The sequence below is a fragment of the Anser anser genome (genome assembly GCF_964211835.1).
Source record: "Anser anser genome assembly, chromosome: 13".
Classification (NCBI taxonomy): Eukaryota; Metazoa; Chordata; class Aves; order Anseriformes; family Anatidae; genus Anser; species Anser anser.
In genome coordinates, this window is record NC_139734.1 from 23,209,937 (window position 1) to 23,227,904 (window position 17,968).

The window sequence follows — 17,968 nt, forward strand, 5'->3', positions numbered from 1 at the left end:
TCCCCTGGTGCCCGGTGGCAGTTTGCCTGCTCTGCAGTGCCTGTGGCTGCTTTTTCTCAGCCCCACTTAAAAATCTCGCCTTCTCCCTAAAGGTGCTCTGGATGTGCTGGGGGGGCGCTTGATGGCGGGGGGTCCCCAAGTCCAGGCTGCCTGAGCAGCAGCTGGGCAGCAGCCAGCATTGCTTCCCTCTGCTGCCGCTTCAGCAGGTGCTTTGCCATGGGCAGCTTGTGCAGCTGAAAATCAGCCATTTCTCTGAACTTAACAATGTGTTATCCAAGTGAACCAATGCATAAAGGAGGGTTAAAGTCCAGTATTTCATTTGTCTCGCAGCTGATATCATGGGGAGGGAAATGCTGCCTTGGTTCAGGATGGCCTTCCCATGACAGAGGGTGTTTGCTCTCTGCGGGGTTCATCAGGGGCTGCCCCTGAAACATGTACTGAACTGTGCCACAAGGAGCTATAAGCACGCGTTTATTTCAAAATCCCTCTCCACCCCCATTTCCAAAAGCAAAACCGGGGAATATCAGGTGGGGAACGTGCCCATCCCAGTGGAGTTGCTCTGCTCATGAGATGGTTTGGTGGCAGAGGCCAGCAAGCAGGCTGGGGGCACGGTGCTGCCTCGCTCCCTTTTTACTACACATTCACTGCAGTGGGCAGTGACCAGAGCTGGATAATCAAACACAAATCCTGAACTAACAACAAAGATGTATTTCAGGCAGGCTGAGGAGCAGTGGATGTTTGCTGTGCCAGCAGCTCCACCCTGCCACGTGCCTCGAGTTAGCAGATAACCTGAAACCACCACGCACAGTCACAGCAGCAGGAGAAGGAAGAAAATCTCTTTTCAGGAGACCCCCAGGAGCTGTGAGCATCCTTTCTCGAGCTGCTTCCACAGGAGGCTTCAGCAGTGTTCTAGATGGTTATCTGGAGATTTGGGGGAGAAAATTAGAAAATAAATTGTTTCATAAGGAGAAAAAACTTTGCCAAAACTTCTTTCTTGCTTGCTTTGTACATTTCTTCCATCTGCAGTATATTGTATTTTGTTCAGTCTTCTTTGTCTTCCTCAATGACTAGAAGAGGGAAAGAAACACGTGCTGCTGCCGGCTGTACTGCTGCTCACGGCTGCTCCACCAGAGCTCGGTGTCACCATGCCTGCAAAAGCACGGAGGAAAGCCACAGCGGCTGGGGACAAGCCTCTCCAACACACTCCCCCCTGTTCCCCTTCAGAACCAAGGCAAACAGGATTTGAGAGCAATGAAGGGAGAAAGAATCTGCAAAAGGTTTAGGCCATTGGTCACTTAACTCCTGTTTGAAATTGCCCAAGACAAGATGTGGCAGCCAGCAATCATTTCTTTCCTGAGAAAAGGAATAAGATCTGTTGCTCAAACACTTGCCCACCATCATTTTTGCAATGTATCATAAATTATTCCCTTAACAACATCCAAAGTCTGGCAACCTTGGAATTACACTGATTACCATACTAAAGCTGGCTACAAGTGGGGATTTGAACAAAGTCTCTCTCTCTATATATATACATTTATGTACATAAAGTGCCTATCACCACACTGAAAAACATTCTTTGGAACCACTCTGAGGGCAGGGGTAAGAACGGGAGTCGGCCTGTTAGTATCTCAGCACTCCTGCTTCCAACCAACTAAAAAAAAAAAAAAAAAAAGAAGAAGCTGCAAGACTTTGTGGGTCTGGCAGAAGCATCTGGTGCAGTTCTGCTAGAATGGCGTGAAGCTGTCAGCCATAATGTCTTGAAAATCACTGCAGCTTTCAGCTACAACTACCCAGCGGAGCTCCTTGCCAGAGTGGAAATCCTTTCTGCAAGAGACCGCCGATGTTCGACAGCCTGCCAGGACATGATATGGATTAGCTACTTATGTGCACCAGGAAAGCATGCAGATAGGTCAGACAGACAAGACACTTGGTGAGGATATAAACTTATATACACTAAAGCAGCATTAATTTCAAGTCAATAAGCAGGAATTCCATTAAACGGGACACTCCCTATGATTGTCTCTTATGGTACCCCATAAAGCAATTGTTTTTGTCTCCAGCAGACAAATTAGATGGTCCATCAATCCAATTTTATAAAGCAATTTGTCTGTTCTTATCTGCCAAGGAGATTTTTATGAGGGCTGTCATAGAAACAACAAAAAAAAAGGCATCTCCAAAAAAAGGCCTCTCAAAGTGACAGACTATTGTTATAAAACCAAGCACTTGGTTTCTGTGGGATTCAGCCCGTTGATTATCATTATTATTATTATTATATTTTTCCCTGTCACCTCTGATAAGTGACAGCTGCTCTTCACTGGCGGCTCATTGCAGAGAGCAGGACCATCACGCGATTTAGCGTTGCCAGACAAGGCATTATTAGCCACTCTTGACTCACAGAAGAGAAAACCTTTTTTGTATAGAGCAAAGGTGTTACTTTAACCCCTATTACTGGGGGCAAAGGAGTAAATACAGAGAAGGGAGACAGGAGGTGAAGCAAGAAATGTTTTGGCTTTGATCTGGAGGGAGACATCCAGCAGCCCCTTAGGAAGGGCTTGCTGCAGCGCAGCACGTCAGGCACAGCCGCCCGCACGCCTTCCTCTGGGCACGGTGACCGCCTCCACGCTGACCCCATGCCACCCCCCTCCTCGTGCAGCTCGGTGCTTCGGGCAGACCCTCACCGGGGCTTCGGCAGCATCCGGGGATCTGCTCCTGCACGCCTGCTCGTCCCGACAGCTCTGCCAGGCAACCCCAGGGACTGCAGTCCTGTTCCTGCACAGACACCTGGAACGCAGCACGGCCAACAGTACGGCCTCTGGCGTACCTGCTTTGCACAGAAGCTGATCAGGACAAGCTACGTGGAGCAGCTGTTATTGGAAAGGTGTGTGCCCTCGGGAGTGCTTGGAGATCGAACTCAGGACGTAGGAACATCCATGGGATTTGGGTAGGGACTACTGCTGAGCGGCGGTGGGACAGGACAGCTTTGTGAAAAGCCTTGAATCTTTAAAATGAGAGCTGACTGCAGCGCTCTGCTGGGCATAGGAACCAGATCCTTATCCCTTCAGTATTCCTGCTTGGGCTTCATCCAAAATCTGGGGAGATCAGACGAATTTTTCTCCCCACCACGATGTAGGAGGTGATAGCTTGAGGGAAATGGGCGTTTGCTTTTCAGTCGGTGAGAGGGTAGAGCAATCTTCCCTGACTTGCGGGAGAAACTCTTCTCGGCTGGCCATGGCAGCGGCTGTCTGTTCGTTATTTTCCAGCTGCTAATTCCAGGTGTGCACTTTGCATCCAAACTTCCTGTGTGAGGTTTGGGGGTTTTTCTCCCTCTTCTCCCTCTGGGTATCAGCATGAACAAATCTGCTAATTTTTATAGTAGTGCAAGAGGATGGTCTCTGATGCTGGCCCAGCTGCATTCCCACTTCTCAGGGCTTGATCTGGATCTAACTGAGAACATTTCCATTTATTCCTCTGAACAGACTTTCTGTACTGTTTTCAACTTGAAGAGCTAACTGCTAATAATTCTATTCTGCTTCTCCTTCCTGAGCTAATTTTCTGACTCATTGTGCATTTTTTCTGCTTTGCTTTTCCTCATCTAGTTGGCATTTTGTGGTTTCTTTGTTCATTATGTGGTGGGGCTATATAAGGGGATTTGCCTCTGGAATTCAGGTATCCTCTGCACTGTGTTCTCTGTTATCGCCTTCATCAGCAACTCTGCTGAAGGCAGTTGGATACATTTGGCATGAGCTAACATGAGTAAATCTGGGTTGTTAATCACTCAGACATTTCCCTGCTGAATCTTTGCATACTGATTTGCGTGTGCTCGGGTAGTTCCTGTGGAGCAGGCTCCGGTAAGTCGCTGTCTTAGGACTCTGTCCTCCAGGCTCACCCTCGGGATCTTGCCTCCCACAGTGATAAATCTGAGTCACCTGCGTGCTGGCGAGGGCCACAGCCAGGGCAGCAGAGGCCGGTTCAGCCTGGCAAGGGACAGGAAAGGGCTTGTGCGGCGGTGGGGCTGCCTGGGACCACTCTGCCCACTCCACAGCAGCCCACCCCACCCCACCACCCCAGCTATGAGAGCGTGCGGGGCCAGAAGGGCCGCGGGGAACTGACGGCACAGGTCACACCTACGTTGCCCATCCAGGTGCCTGCAGCAGCCACAACCAGCCCCCGGCAGCCTGCTGGGGCAGCGGGGGGACAGCAGCACCCGGGGGAAGGACTGGCCACGGCCGTGATGCAGCACACGCAGCTGCCTGGGGCGCCGTTCAGGAAGCCATTCCCACCTGTGAGCGTGTGTCTGAAGACAAAGCGTTAAGCACTTCAGCTTCTATTTACCTGCTGAGTAGGCTCAGACCCTGACACATTTTAGCAAAAGCAGATTTCTTAATTTTTTTTTCTTCTGAACATTGGCCAGGTAAGCCTTCTAATGGTAGGAGCAAGCCTTGCTCCTGCATTTCAGCAGAGGTGCACCCTCTTCCCCCTCAGTCACTGTACCTTCCGAAGTCAAACAACACAGCTCAGCTTTCCTCCTTTTTTTTTCTTTCTCTTTTTTTTTCTTTTTTCTTTTTTTTTTTTCCTTTTTTTTTTCAAGTCATGCATCCTAACCTTTCCTTGCAAGCTGATTAGCCAGTGCATCCATCCTCAAGTGATATGAGAGCCCCTAGGTAATGAGTAAAACGTGTGAGGTTTTGAATCTCATTCAGGCATTGATAATTGTCAGTCCAGATAGCAAAGTCATTACAAAGATGCAATACAGACAGCTCTTACATCATGCCCATTTAGGGGAGAAAAATCTCAGCAATAAAGACATGCTACAGTTTACAGATCTAAGGAAAAAAGCTAAGTTACTTTTCATAGCAAGAGACAGCTAAATGCATGGCAGGAGGACTGGCAGGAAATCAAGGCATGAACAGAGACCTACTTTGGACTGAGGTCTTTGATTCCTCCAGAAAAAGATCATGAAGCCATTTAAAGATAGAAAGAAGAAAAAAAAAAAAAAGAAAGGAAAAAAAAACCAACACTAATAAATCTTAAAGATGGACTTGAGACAAGCTTAAGAGATTTCTGAGAGACTTCTGATACTCCCATAGCCAACAGAAGTGACAGGTGCTCCCAGACCACTTCTTGTACCGAGAGGATGCCAGGCAGGTACGACCCCAGGGCTGGCTCGCTGCTCCCCAGAAGTGTGGTTCTTTCTAGGGAAATGGGCAGCCAGTCTGTACCAGCACTCTTGGACAAACATCACAAGAAAATACAGAATTACAGTGAGAGCCATGTTTCTCATGGAATATATCATGTTAACATTGTTGCTATGGTTATTTCACAGAAGCCTGAAATATACCAAGAACATTGAAAGAAGATGTAGAAAGATGGATCTCTTCGAAACCATGTGTTTTGTGTGCACACATGAAGTGGACTATGAAAAGACATACTGAAAACAACTTGCAGAGAGCACAATGAACACATTTTTAGGCTTGGTTTAAAGGTTCTCTACTTTAGAGCAGTGCATTTTGTGGGACTATTCCAGCCTTTCTTGATCTCCAGTCTTGGTACAATTTATTAGAGGGGTGGCATGATGGGGAGGGGACAGCTCTGGCTAGGTCAGAAGCAGATCCTGTTCCCAATGCCCAACCACTGCTCAACACTGCTTGCAAAATCACATAGCAAATCTGATTTCTGTCTGCCTCTTTGTCTCTTGTCCTTGTCTTTTTCTTTTTTCTTTTTCCTCTCTCTCTCTTTCCTTTGTTCCATCTTCTTTTCTTCATCTACCTCCCAAGCACGTCTAAATTAAATTATATTTTTCCCAGGATTGTAAACAAAACTTTCCCTCTTACTCTGAGTCAATTCAGCTGTCTAAATGAATTTCTCTTACAACAATTAGTAATTATGTAGAATAATTTCATTCTTCAGTTAGTGAATGCTACAGCCCTGATGCAATATTTTGTGGCCTTTAGTTCCTGTGTAGGTTTATTTGATGAATTAATGGATTTATAATAGAAATTAGAAGGAATCCTTACTGGACTAAATGAAATTGTGTCTAATTATGAAGCACAGCTCCAGTCTAAGCCGCAGTGTGGGAACGATCTCTTCCTGCTCACCGGCTCTGCTCCCCAGCTGCCACCGAGGGTGGAGGTTTGGTTGCTCGGAGCTCTGTGTGCTGGACACGGCACGTCGCTCCATCCACTTGTTCCTCTGGAAATCCCATGGAGCCAGTGTTGCCTGCATTCATGCCCTGCCTTTCAACACAGTTATTCATGTGGCTCTAGCAGCCAAATTAAATTCTTCCCTTACCTTTACCCGCATAGCCCTGCTGGAGCTCTACACCCCCTGGTAGTGCCGGCAGCGCCATCCCGCGCTGCTCCCGCTGGCGCCCCGCTGCCTGCTCACGCTGCTGCGTGCTCCCAGCCCCACCAGCACTCCTGGGCAGTTTCCAGCTGTTTGCTCTGGAGATCCCAAAGCAGCAAGGGGGTAGGACAGTGCCAGGGAGGAAAGCGCAAGGGGAGGAAGAGCAGCCGTACTTCACATGGAAACCGCTGCTGACTTACCTTACGCTTCACTCTGCTGGGAGGCTTTGGTATAAATTATCTGGCGAAATCATCTGTGGACAAAGTCTACCTGGATGTCAAAGTCCTTCCTTCAAACATGTCAAAACCTGCACACTTCTGCAGCTCTGCAAAGCCCTGCTGGTATCACGGCACACATTACAGGCTCTGACACAGACCAGCAATGCAGGAAACTGGGGTCCCACAGCCTGTGCTGTTAAAATGATGGGAGTCTCCTGGAAAGCAACCACCCCATCCACGTCATCCCATGTCCCCTGCATTCTTGCCTGCTCCTTGGACCAGTTTCAACTGCAGGGTTGGAGGGAGGGTGTTTGAAAGGCTGTGTTTCCACAGCACTGAGTAAAGCAGGTACTACTGTGATACCAGTAAATAATATGTGAAAAACAGTAATAACAAACCAGAGCAGCAACACGGATTCCTGAGAAGAAACAGGGAGATGCCCTTTGATGTCCACCAACCAACTCACCTCTGCCCTTTGGCTCACAGATCGGTGTTGGCTGTCTGGGCATTGACAGTGGAGCAAATGGTCTGGGAGGAAGGTCCCTTCCTGCACCTGGCCTGCTCCATCCATGCCTCTCGGCAGGACGTGATAACAGGCGGCAGCACGTTGTCCCGAGGCGGAGGCACCTTCTGGCACATGCAGAGCAGGGACTTGAGCTCCGAGCGGAAGCTCTCGTTCAGCCAGCAGTAGATGAAAGGATTGTAGCAGGTGCTGCTCATGGCAAACCAGTGCAGAGCAAAATAGAGGGAGTTCTTCGTCTTGATGCCTAGGCTGGAGATGAGCACCACGTAGCAGTTGAGAGGGAACCAGCAGACGGCAAAGACCACCACCACCAGCATCAGCATCTTGATGCTCTTCTTCTTGTTCTTGTGGTGGGTGATATACTGCTGCGTGGTGATGTCTCCAATGGCGTTGCGGAGCCACAGCTTCTTAGCCAGGCGTGTGTAGGTGACAGTGATGATAAGCAGGGGCAGGAGGTAGAGGAGGAGAAAGGTAGACAGGTCCAGATACTTCCAGACCAGTTCTGCAGGCTCAGGAAAATCGGGGACGCACAAGCTCCGGACAGTGGCTTCCCTTGAAAACAAAGAAATATGTATATAGCATGTGGACATTGCTTTGTAAATGGATGCTACTAATTTGGCAAACCATAGTGGGGCTTGCACACCACCCACAACCACATCCTCAGGCTTGTAATGCTGACAGAGGGCCAGATATTGCTAATCTCAACCAAAGCTTACTCAAAATTGCCTATTTTCTGTTTCCCAGAAAGCCTTCTCTCATGATGTTCTCCACATCTTTCTCACTGAGGCAGACTGGCTACTGTGTATTTATTTGTATCACCTTTCCTCCTAAATTGTCATGTTGTCTGATACAAGAAAGTCTTAGAAAGACAATGTGGAGTTTCTTCTTTGAAGCTGCAGTGGATTTTAATTGAATGAGTCCCCTTAACATGGCAAGAAGTTGCTCCTGAAGGCCGCTTTTACAAAAGGGGCTCCTGTGGAAGAAGCACTGAACTGATCAGCTCTGCCCCTTCCCTGCGCGTGCCTGGGCACAGACACAGCAGTGTCACCTTTCTCTTCCTGAAAATCCCAATGCAGGAGGAGAGGGGATAGTGGGCGAGCACCACTGAGCTCCCTGCTCTTCTCCCGTCTCGTATGTGATTCCTGCACACCCAGGTAAGGCACACATGATGCCCAGGTTTCCCTAAACGTGTCCACCCAGAAATCCAGCCCAGGATGCATTACTCCTATTGCGGATGGCCTGTTCAAACTGTTGTCTGGCCACGCACAACTGACCCGATACTACTGGGACGCAGCGGAGCTTCAGGACACGCTTGGGTCATCGCTGCAGCCTGCTTGCCCTAGCTCTGACTTGTCTTTGCCACGCTGGACCTGCAGCCGCTGCCCGCACTGCTGCAGCCGCCCTCCTGCCCAGGACCCCACCGCGGGCAGCCGGGGCTGGAGGCCGAGAGCTGCGCCGGGGAGCGCTCAGGTGCCCCCTGCAGAGCCGTCTGCACCCCCGAGAGCACGGCTTCATGTCCTGCCCGCCGTGTTTCCTCCAGGGACCTTACTGCTGCCTCGTAAAACAGGCACAGTTACTGGAAAACGGGGTTGCTTAACGCGGTTTAACCACAGTTTAACTTCTGGTGGCTAACTAACAAAAATAATTAATTAATTAATTAATTAAAAAACAAATTTTAAAAAGTAGTTTAACTATATCTGATAGCTTAATTCAACAGAGATTAACTAATCTGCCAAATTCAGCACAACAGACACATGCTCTGTTAGCATTTCTCACTGCGTTGCTGCTCTCAGCACACGTACCTCAACAGCCCCTGCAGAGAACCAAGCGTTCCTCCACACGGCACAGCAGATGACTGGAAACAATAACACCTTAAGAGGAAGGGGCACTCAGAAATTTATTTCCTGCGGATGTTCTCTCCTTTTCTTTCTTTTTTTTTCCCTGCTTTTTTTCTTTTACTCCCTTTTGCCCTTTTCTCCTCAAACCTTGTCCTCTGTTCACTTGTTAGCCTCCCTCAAGCCACATTATTTGCTGCAGTATTGATTAGTATCTTTAATATCCTGTTTTCAACCCTCGGAGTTGGCTTTTGTGCCACAAATAGAAGATTGCTTGGAAAAGGACTTCAGTGAGCGGAGCTGCGCCTGTGAAGAGGTAGTACGAAGGGCAGGGGAGCAGAGCTCCTCCGAGCGGAGCCGCAACGGGCTCCGAGGATGCTCGTGGGAGAGGAGAGGAGAGGAGAGGAGAGCAGACGCGCTTCCTCCTGCGGGGCACGGGGAGGCCAGGCCATGCCCTGGGGCTGCCGGCTGGCCCACAGGTGGTGCAGGCGTGAGAAGCAGCTCCCGCCTGCTCAAGGACGGCGGCTGGCAGAGAGCGAGGCCGGAGAGGCCGCTGTGTGTTGGTGGAGCCCGGGGTCACCACGGATTTGGCCGCGCCACCGCACGCCGCAGCCAGCGGGATCCGGCGCTGCTGGAGCCCATCCCCAGGAACAGCTCCCTGCTCGGCTGCCGCAGGGGCCCCTGCCCCGCAGGACCTATTATGGGCGATATTACAACCGGATTTTTATTCAATGGAAAACAGTGATGAGAATAACGTGTCCTGGAAGTCCTTATATCGCCGAGCTGCCTCATGCCAGCTCGAGGCTAGGTTTCCTCTGGGCACGCTAAAGGACAAGCAGAGACAGGTGCAGTGAAAGAGATAGCGGCATTTGTTCATTCATAAGCAATTTGTTCAGTAATAGCCTGAGCGCAGCTGCGAAGCAATGCAAGCACTGGAGTAACCCAGCACTTTGTTTACAAAGTCTAAGCAGTTGAAGATCTTATATCCCCCCATAAGGCATCTCTCAGCAAATAAATCATAAGCACAAGCAAGGAAGAGCTGTGAAAGCCCTGATTACTCTCCTATTTTGTATAACCTCCTGTACGCAAACAGCTATAAAAAGCCTGAGCGAATAGTTGAATGGTCTCCCTGTCACACTGATAGAAGTGGCCGTACTGTAGGAAGAAAGACGTTTGTCCTTTACGCAGAAGCTCAATATCTACAACAAAAATCCTTCTCTTGCTGTCTTCTTACTCTGCTCCCTGGTACTCGGCTCTCAAGCCGAAAATTCCAGTCCCTTGGCCCTGAGCCCGGCATTCCTGCAAAACGCAGGCACCAGCAGTATGAAGCGGCACCACGAAAACCACACGCAGTGTAGCATTATGGCCTACTTTGTGGCCGGGAGGTAGCACTGACACCACAGGCGTGCTGTGGGTTGTGGGCTCTCCTGACCTATGCCACACACCCAGGGCTAAAGCTTAGCATGGGTCCATAGGCATTCCTGCCAAGTGCCACTCTTGAGGCTCATGAGGACAAGAGGAGCACAGTAGATTGGATAATGTGGAGGAACAACAGATTGCAAGGGCAAACCCAAACGAGACTTCTGATTCTTTATTTCTCCCTAGTAGAAAAGGTGGCTTCCTAACAATGAAAGCCCTCACTAGACTAACAGGTAGATGAGAAGATCAGCATATTTTTTATTTTTATTTTTTTTCTCCAGAGCAGAACCTTCACTTTCTTCTGATACTTCAGAAGTCTTCACGTGGGTGTGAAATTCCACTTTACCTTCTTTTAATAGCTTTTGTTGTTGTGTTCAGCCAAGCAAAGAGCCCTCTTCATTGCTAGGGAAGACAAAGAAGCATACTAGAAATAGTTATCTGGGTGGTTTTCTGTATAGTCTTGCTAAAGCAAGTACCAGATGTTTACGTGATAGGTTTTATTTTCTTTCTTTTTCAAACTGCTGCACCTGCTCTCCACTTCCTCCTTGTCTGGGTACTGGGCAAGCTGAATAGACATGGTCTTCCTGGCACTGAAATCTGCGTAAGTGTGAGGAGGGAAGAGGAAAGACCCTTGGGAGAAGAAACTGGGGACAGACCCCACCCTGAAGGTGTGATGAAACTCAAGGAGGCCCCACGCTGCTGTGCCCCAGCGGAGCCGCACCGCCTGCCCACCTGCACCTCACAGCCTACCACCAGCACGAGGCTGCACAGGTGAGACTAACCCGCTCGTCCTGATTTTTGGGAGATGAAAACAAACCGAGGTCCTGAGCACGTATGTGCACTGAAGTGAGCCAAGAGGCTCTTCGCAGCAGCCACCTCTGCTGTAGGAAGTTAGATTTTATTCACACACAAATTCCCGCTGATTCCACCAAGTTCTTGCCTTCCCCCCCCCGAACCTGGGAGCCCCTCCAGGAGCTCTGCCTGCTACAAGCCACCACCACTGCAGCTGAAGGCTGCAGGACGTCTTGCTTGGAAGGGGTCAGATGTGCCAGGGAGTAACTCACCTGTAGTTATACTGGAAAAGCTTTTGATAGACGGCATGTGGCAGGGAGAAACAGGTTGCCATCAGCCAGATAACAGAAATGCTCAGCGCTCCTTTTGTTAGTGACATCCTTTGCTTTAGTGGGTTCAGAATGACCTGTAATAAAGACTTCACAGTGACTCTTATCTCATGGGAAAGCAAAGTCCCTCCACCAGTACACACAGCAGAGGTATTTTTCACATGATCTAATGCTATTAAGAAAATAACATCCATGATTAGGAAGATGTCCTGCTTATTAGAGTGACCTAGAAAATGGCAACCTTTCAACTTTTCAGAAGTGCTTTCAAATAAACTTTTTCTCTATTTTCTTCTGTGAGACTAATTTTCTTTCAATTGTAGGTTACTTTAAAAAAAAATCTACACAAGTCTCTTCAGTAATGAGTACGTTCATTTATTCTATATGAATTACATAACGAAATGTCTTCTGTACTAGCTAAACCTATCAAGCTGAGCCCTTCTCCCATGTTTTGAGGATTAACTCACCTTTTACGAAATTTCCTGAGTTAGATTAAAAGATAAAGAGCTTATAAAAGCTCAGTCTGAAGAATATAATTTTTGCTGATAGGTGTATATATAATACAGGAAAGGAGAGTGACTGCTAGAAATAAGCACTGGCCCGGTCTACCTCCTCTTTTGTCTACTTGCAGTACATTGAGTATTTATTACAGTAAGTAAGCAACTGATGCAGCTTGGCTGTAGGCAGATGGCAGGAAAAGTCTTCTCACAGCTCCGACGTGTCCTCCCAGTGTTGCCAGCAGAAGTTTCTCACTCTGCCACTCCCCTTTATGGTCCAGCATCAGTCCCACAGTTACACTTCAATCCTCTACTTTAGAACTTTAACGTCAGGATTGCTTTTTACTCACTGCTACAGTGAGATGAGAATTGCTACCAACTCAATCTGCCCTGCAGCTTGATGATGCAGCAAATGCCCAGTGGGAAAAGAACAAAACAACAAACAGGTGATGAGGTCAGAATTTAAGCTCAGGATGATACAGACCAGTGTTTTATGGTTTTAGGGATAGAAAGCTGAAAAACTTGAAAAAAATCCCTGTATAGCTGAACAAATGGGTTGCATTCAGCAGTGGCTCGGCTGTCTTTCAAGGCCCCCATTTAAAATAAAGCCTGAACCACCGGCTCAGCCGAGGCTGGCAGGGGCTTGGGAGGAGCCTTGCAAGGGAAGCGCAGACAAGCAGTGCCTCACCTGGTGCCTGTCCAGGGCGATGGCTGTTAGAGTCAGCGTGGAAACGTGGAGCGAGCAGTACTGCACAAAGCGGCTGATGTGGCACATGGCCTTCCCAAAGATCCACGTGCTGTTCACAAACCGAACCTGAAGGGAAAACAAGCCATCAGTAAGCAAATCCGTAGGGAAAGCCCCTGGACAGCACCAGAGCCAGCTCATGCTTTTTGGTTGGCCGTCTGGGCAGCCTCACCTGAAACCCAACTAGCTATGTTGGATTTCAAAACGCTTTACAGAAGAGTTTATAAGGTTAAAAAACATAGTTGAAATGAGTGGTCCTGTTGCAGCCCTCCTGGCTTAATCACATAAACATCATTTGTGAGCAATGGTAATAACTTTTTGATTATACTGACAATTATATTTGGAAAAAGTGGACCATGGTTCGCTCACACAACCACCCCCTGCAGGTCTGGAGAGCTTTCACTAAAGACTTTACCCAGCTGGTAGATCTGAAGAATTTGCCATCTTTCTTCCAGTTACCTAAGTACAACCAGCATTCAAGTTGTTTTGACCCACTAAGTCTTAAGTTTGACCTTGTAATTCCCCAGCATGTATGTTAACATCACATACATACCCAGACACCTATTCTCCATTCCCCAAACTCTTCTGATTTGTGTCAGTTCAGCAGCATACCTGGAGAGACTTCAGAGTCTTTTAGGAAATACAGAGTCTGGAAGAGCAAGGGGAGCGCACAGTTTGCTGACCAGAGTTTTACTTGCCTGGCAGAGTTGTCTATCAGACTTATTTCTGTTGGGTTCATGCCTCAGTCCTAGAATTGCATGCGCAGAGAGCCTGCGACCGCCAGACAGAGCATTTCCATGAGACTCCCCTCCTGGCTGAAAGGACAACACAGCATGCCACTTACCAAGGTAAAAGGCGTGTTGAGCAGCGTGATCATAATGTCAGAGACCGCAAGATTGACAATGAAAAGGCTGGTGGCTGAGTGCATCCTCTTGTTCTTCAGCACCACGTGGCACACCAGCATGTTCCCAAAGAGAGACATGATGATAATCACCGAGTACGCCACGATAAGGAGAGCCTTCACTGTTGGCTTCTGGGACTCTGGCTCATATTTAGCCAGCTCAGCAAATTTCTCCCACTCCACAATGCGGCTGTCTGTCCAATTGAAGGTGGTCCTGTTAGTTGCTTGGTAGACTGACATGAGTTTGACCAAGGAAGAGTAATGGTCAAACTCCCCAAGAAAACCCCTCATCTGTGGCCCGTACGACCGAAGCAGGGAGTGAGGCATGGCAGGTTACCCAGACTGTGATCACTCAGGGCAGCTGGGACCACAGCTCTAGCTGACATAGCAAGTGATCCATCAGCTTCAACTGCTCGGTTCTCTAGGAAGCTGATGAAGATGCAGTTGGCATTATGAACAATATCTTTACGTGCAAAGCCAAAGGGAGCCTCTAAGGTGTGATGGGTTCCTCAGGGGCAGAAGCAGCACTGAGGAGCATTTTCAACAGGCACACTGGAAAGGGGCTGGTTTGGCACTGCACACCCTCAACCCCTTCATATATCAAGAACAGGTTGGCTGAAAAGAATAATTAGTTATTACATGAAGTAAATGAAGGAAAACCTCAGATGGAGCTTGAAGTTGTTTTAATTCCATGTCAGCTTGTTTTAATTTGTTCTCAGCTGAGTACACTTTTCCTCCAACTTTCAGAGAAGGCTGCTCAGTTGGTGCTTTCATCCTCTACTTCAAAACACCTGGTTCTTTCCTGTTGAAACAAAGACAGAGCCATTTGGGATACCATTTTTAAGAGCAAAAGAAGCTTTTGTCTGCATCTAACCCAAGCAATTATCCCAAAGTGGTTCAGAATGTGGAAATCACATCAGAAGTTGACTTTGGTCTACTTCATATTTTCTCTTCTAAACAACAGCTGAATTCTGCTTACAGCATTTCATTTTCAGTGAGAAAATGGTCTCTCCTGCAAAAGGTGAGCCTTAGCAATAAAAGTGGCATGCAAGTTCCAGACTATATACTTATACCATATACAAACCAGTATATAATGCTACATGCACCAGAACAATTCACTAGACAAAAAAAAAATCTCTGCTTACTCACTTTTAGGCCTCCTTTTACTGTTTTTACGTATTTCTGATGATTTTAGATTGCACTGATCTGTTGGTGCTGGGTGGAACTTATGAACCACGCACACCAGTATTTCTGGATATGCTGCATACAGGAGGAGAAAGTTGTTTAGAAACTCTTTCAGGTTCTCGGAGAGGAGAGCCTGTTTGTTTTGTACATGCAATTCCCGTCAAGCTCCATGACTGTGTGCACAAATCAATGGACCTCATACGGAGTGCAGGATTAATAATCAGTGCTTTCAGATCTCTAAAAGCTCCCTGAAATACCTCCCCAGACAGCAAACTGTCAGGCTGCTGAGGGCAGCGAACTCGCTGCGTAGCAGGTGGTGGGCCTGAAGCAGGCTTTCAGCAGATCCCGAGCTCTAACACACTGTCTGCTTGTGCCTCTGGACCTCAGCTGCAAATATCACTGAGCAAGAATCAGGGATCAACAGTTTTCTTACAGAGGTAAGCTGCAGGAGACTGCATATGTGCATTCTTACTCATACATTCCCATAATAACCCCTCCTTTGGCTTGTCTGCTTACACTGGTGAGTGTTGGGAATACAGAGGACCTATGAGAAGATACCTCTCAAAAGCAGAGAATGTTAAACAACTTGGGGTGGGAGGAGGGTGGCATTATGCAGGAGACAAAGAGAAGTAGTAGTTTTGAATACAGGCAGTGGCTGTTTCCTGGGCAAATTTATGAGTGAAATAACCCTGAAAGGACAGGAAGCATGACAAATGCTCGTGGATTCTGCTACAGCAAAGCATCTGTAATGCAACAGGCAGAAAATCACAGTCTCCACACCTGACCTCATTATTCTCTGTTTCAGTATCTGCCCAGCCCTAGAGCAGGTCCTAATCTGACTTTCTCACAAGACATGGTGCTGGGGTGCTGCTATGACACTGAAATGAGAGCTGCAAGTGAGAAGGGATCATTCATTCTGTTTGAAGAAGATGGCTGGCACAGGGGACTCATTGCAGCGACACATCTCTGAGACTAGGAGCTTGGCACAACTCAGAAAAGACTTGATGCTCACACCAGAAATGAGAGCATCCAGAACTGCATTCACCTGGACTTCTGCAAGGGGAGAGCAGACAGTCTCTCTGCTCCACTTGGGGTGTTAAAAGACCTGTGAGGTTTATCACATCTGGGAAAGGCGCACATGCTTCTCCATGCCTCTGCTGTCTGCTGTGGTATACGCTGAGGCGATCATTCTTTATGGTGCACGGCTGGGCAATGAAAGGAAGCCCCGGTGATCTGTAGGGGTAGCGCAGTGTACGTGTAACAAAGAAAGACAATTTTAGTCAGCTCCAGCAGAACCACTTTCATCTTTGAACAAGCACATCTGGGATATTCATGCTGCAATGAAATGCCATCACTAAGCCTGAGAGATGCTGTGGTATGACAGATGAAAACACCTACTGCCTTCCCTGCATCTCACGTGTACAATTGTCTTTGTTACCCTGAGAGAGAGGCTTTTAATGGAAGCTGAGTTTCAAGGAACTACTACAATACATGGGTCAAACCAGATCAAGAAAAATCTCAGGACTGATTATTTAATTTAAAAAATGTGCAGACAGGTTTTCTGAAGTGCACACGTGACTGAGAAGCCTATTTCTCACGCACTACCTGCACGACCTGCACTCTAGGTAGTTCACAGTGATCAGGGAGCCACGGCCTTAAACGTGGGTGACGAAGGGGGACTTGGTTACTACTTTTCTTTTGTGCCTATGTCTCGGTACCTGTACAAATCAAGAAGCTGTTCCAGCTGAAAATTAAATGGCCCACTCCATGGCTGAACCTTATTTCTTCCAAGGAAGGCTCTAGGAACAAATAGACAAGGGGAATGGAAGAGCTTAAAAAGATGACGGAGCTACAACTTGATTTTCTGACATGGATTTTCTCCTCAGATCTTTCTGTATCCACTAAAACGTTATTTGAGGTGATTGTTGAAGCTGTCAGCACTGGCTGTTGCTTTAGACCACAGGTGCAGCAGAGATGGCCACCCTGTCTTCCTGAGAAAGTGTTTAAATGCAGATTACCCTGATGAGCTGGAACACTATGGCTCCATGCAATATGAGAGTTCAGCTTTCAACTGAAAATTATACAACTATATAACTTAATATAATCTGAAGGACCGGGGAGGAAGATCCCACCTCAGTCCAACTTTTCCTGGCTCTTCTACTATCTGGTTGCAAGAGGCTGCCTGAATACACCTACCTGCTTTAGCAGTAATTTCTTCCTGATGCAGAAATATTAACCCTTCATTCCAAAGAATTTAAATACATCTTTCCAGCCACAGTCTGTCAAATTACTTGAATTCTCAATATAAATCAACACCTCACTCCCTGCACCGGATAAATCTTTAAAGAAGAGCACGCGCGTCGCAAGCACAAGTTATACACAGTTCCCTAACAAAACCCAAAACACAGGAGGAAACAAAACCTAATACCCGCCGCCACTTACGTCCCCTCGTGCCATCCTCCCGCTCGCATCCTTTCCTCGGGAAGCCCCCGGGGCTCGCCAGCCGCCCCCGCGGGTCCTGCCGCCGGCCCCCGGAGCACGCCGGGGGGGTGCGGGCCGGCCCGGCCCGGGGGCTCCGCTCCGCCCCCGAGCAGCCGCGGAGGGCTGGAGGCGAAGCGAGGCCGGCCGCGAGCCGCGGCGCTGCTGCGGGGGCGCTGCCGAAGCCCCGGAGCCCCCGCCCCGGCAGCAGGCGGGGGGCGGCGCTCCCCCACCGCGGGCAGCCGCCGCCACGGCCCGGCCCCTCCCCGGCCCCTCCCCGGGCCGCAGCCCGGGGGCGCGGGGGGCGCCCGGGGGGTGCCAGGGACGGATCGGGCGCGGAGCTCCCCCCCGGAGCGGCCCGAGGGCAGCTCCCTCGGCCGCGGCCCTTCCCGCAGCGGGCGTGAGCTGGGGGGCTCCCTGCCGCCGGCTCCCGGAGCCTTCGCCGGAGGTTTGCTCTGACATTCATTTCAGAGCGCGGCTGCCGGGAGGACCCGAGCGCCGGGGCACAGGATTCATCTCCCGGCATGTGCGAGTGGAGTTAGGGAGCAACGCCGGGGATTAGCGATTCTTTGGTTTATTCTGTGCCGCGGGTTCGCGTATGCTTTGCAGGCACAGAAAGGAGAGGTCCAAAGACAGAAGTTTCCGATAGAGAGAGCCCTATGGGAATCACAACTCACGTGTTCCTCTATGACATTTTAGAAGAGTGA

At 48.8% G+C, this 17,968-nt stretch overlaps 1 protein-coding gene across 6 annotated transcripts; it reads right to left on the reverse strand.

Annotated features, from left to right (window-relative positions):
• Positions 1 to 688: 688 nt before the first annotated feature.
• Positions 689 to 17,424, reverse strand: LOC310881155 (G-protein coupled receptor 83-like). 6 transcript variants are annotated; one of them, XM_083798042.1, is made up of 8 exons: positions 17,226 to 17,420; positions 16,502 to 16,582; positions 15,829 to 16,016; positions 14,259 to 14,400; positions 13,396 to 13,512; positions 12,641 to 12,766; positions 11,402 to 11,535; positions 929 to 7,635 (listed from the first exon to the last, which is right to left on the reverse strand). In XM_083798042.1, the coding sequence occupies exons 4-8, from the start codon at positions 14,370 to 14,372 to the stop codon at positions 7,041 to 7,043; spliced, it is 1,086 nt and encodes a 361-aa protein (XP_083654168.1). In that variant the 5' UTR covers positions 14,373 to 14,400; positions 15,829 to 16,016; positions 16,502 to 16,582; positions 17,226 to 17,420; the 3' UTR covers positions 929 to 7,040. The 6 variants fall into 6 exon arrangements, 5 of the variants coding, with proteins under 5 accessions (XP_083654167.1, XP_083654170.1, XP_083654168.1 ...); XM_083798043.1 differs by lacking the exon at positions 16,502 to 16,582; XM_083798044.1 differs by lacking the exons at positions 15,829 to 16,016; positions 16,502 to 16,582 and having other exon boundaries at positions 928 to 7,635; positions 17,226 to 17,424.
• Positions 17,425 to 17,968: the final 544 nt, after the last annotated feature.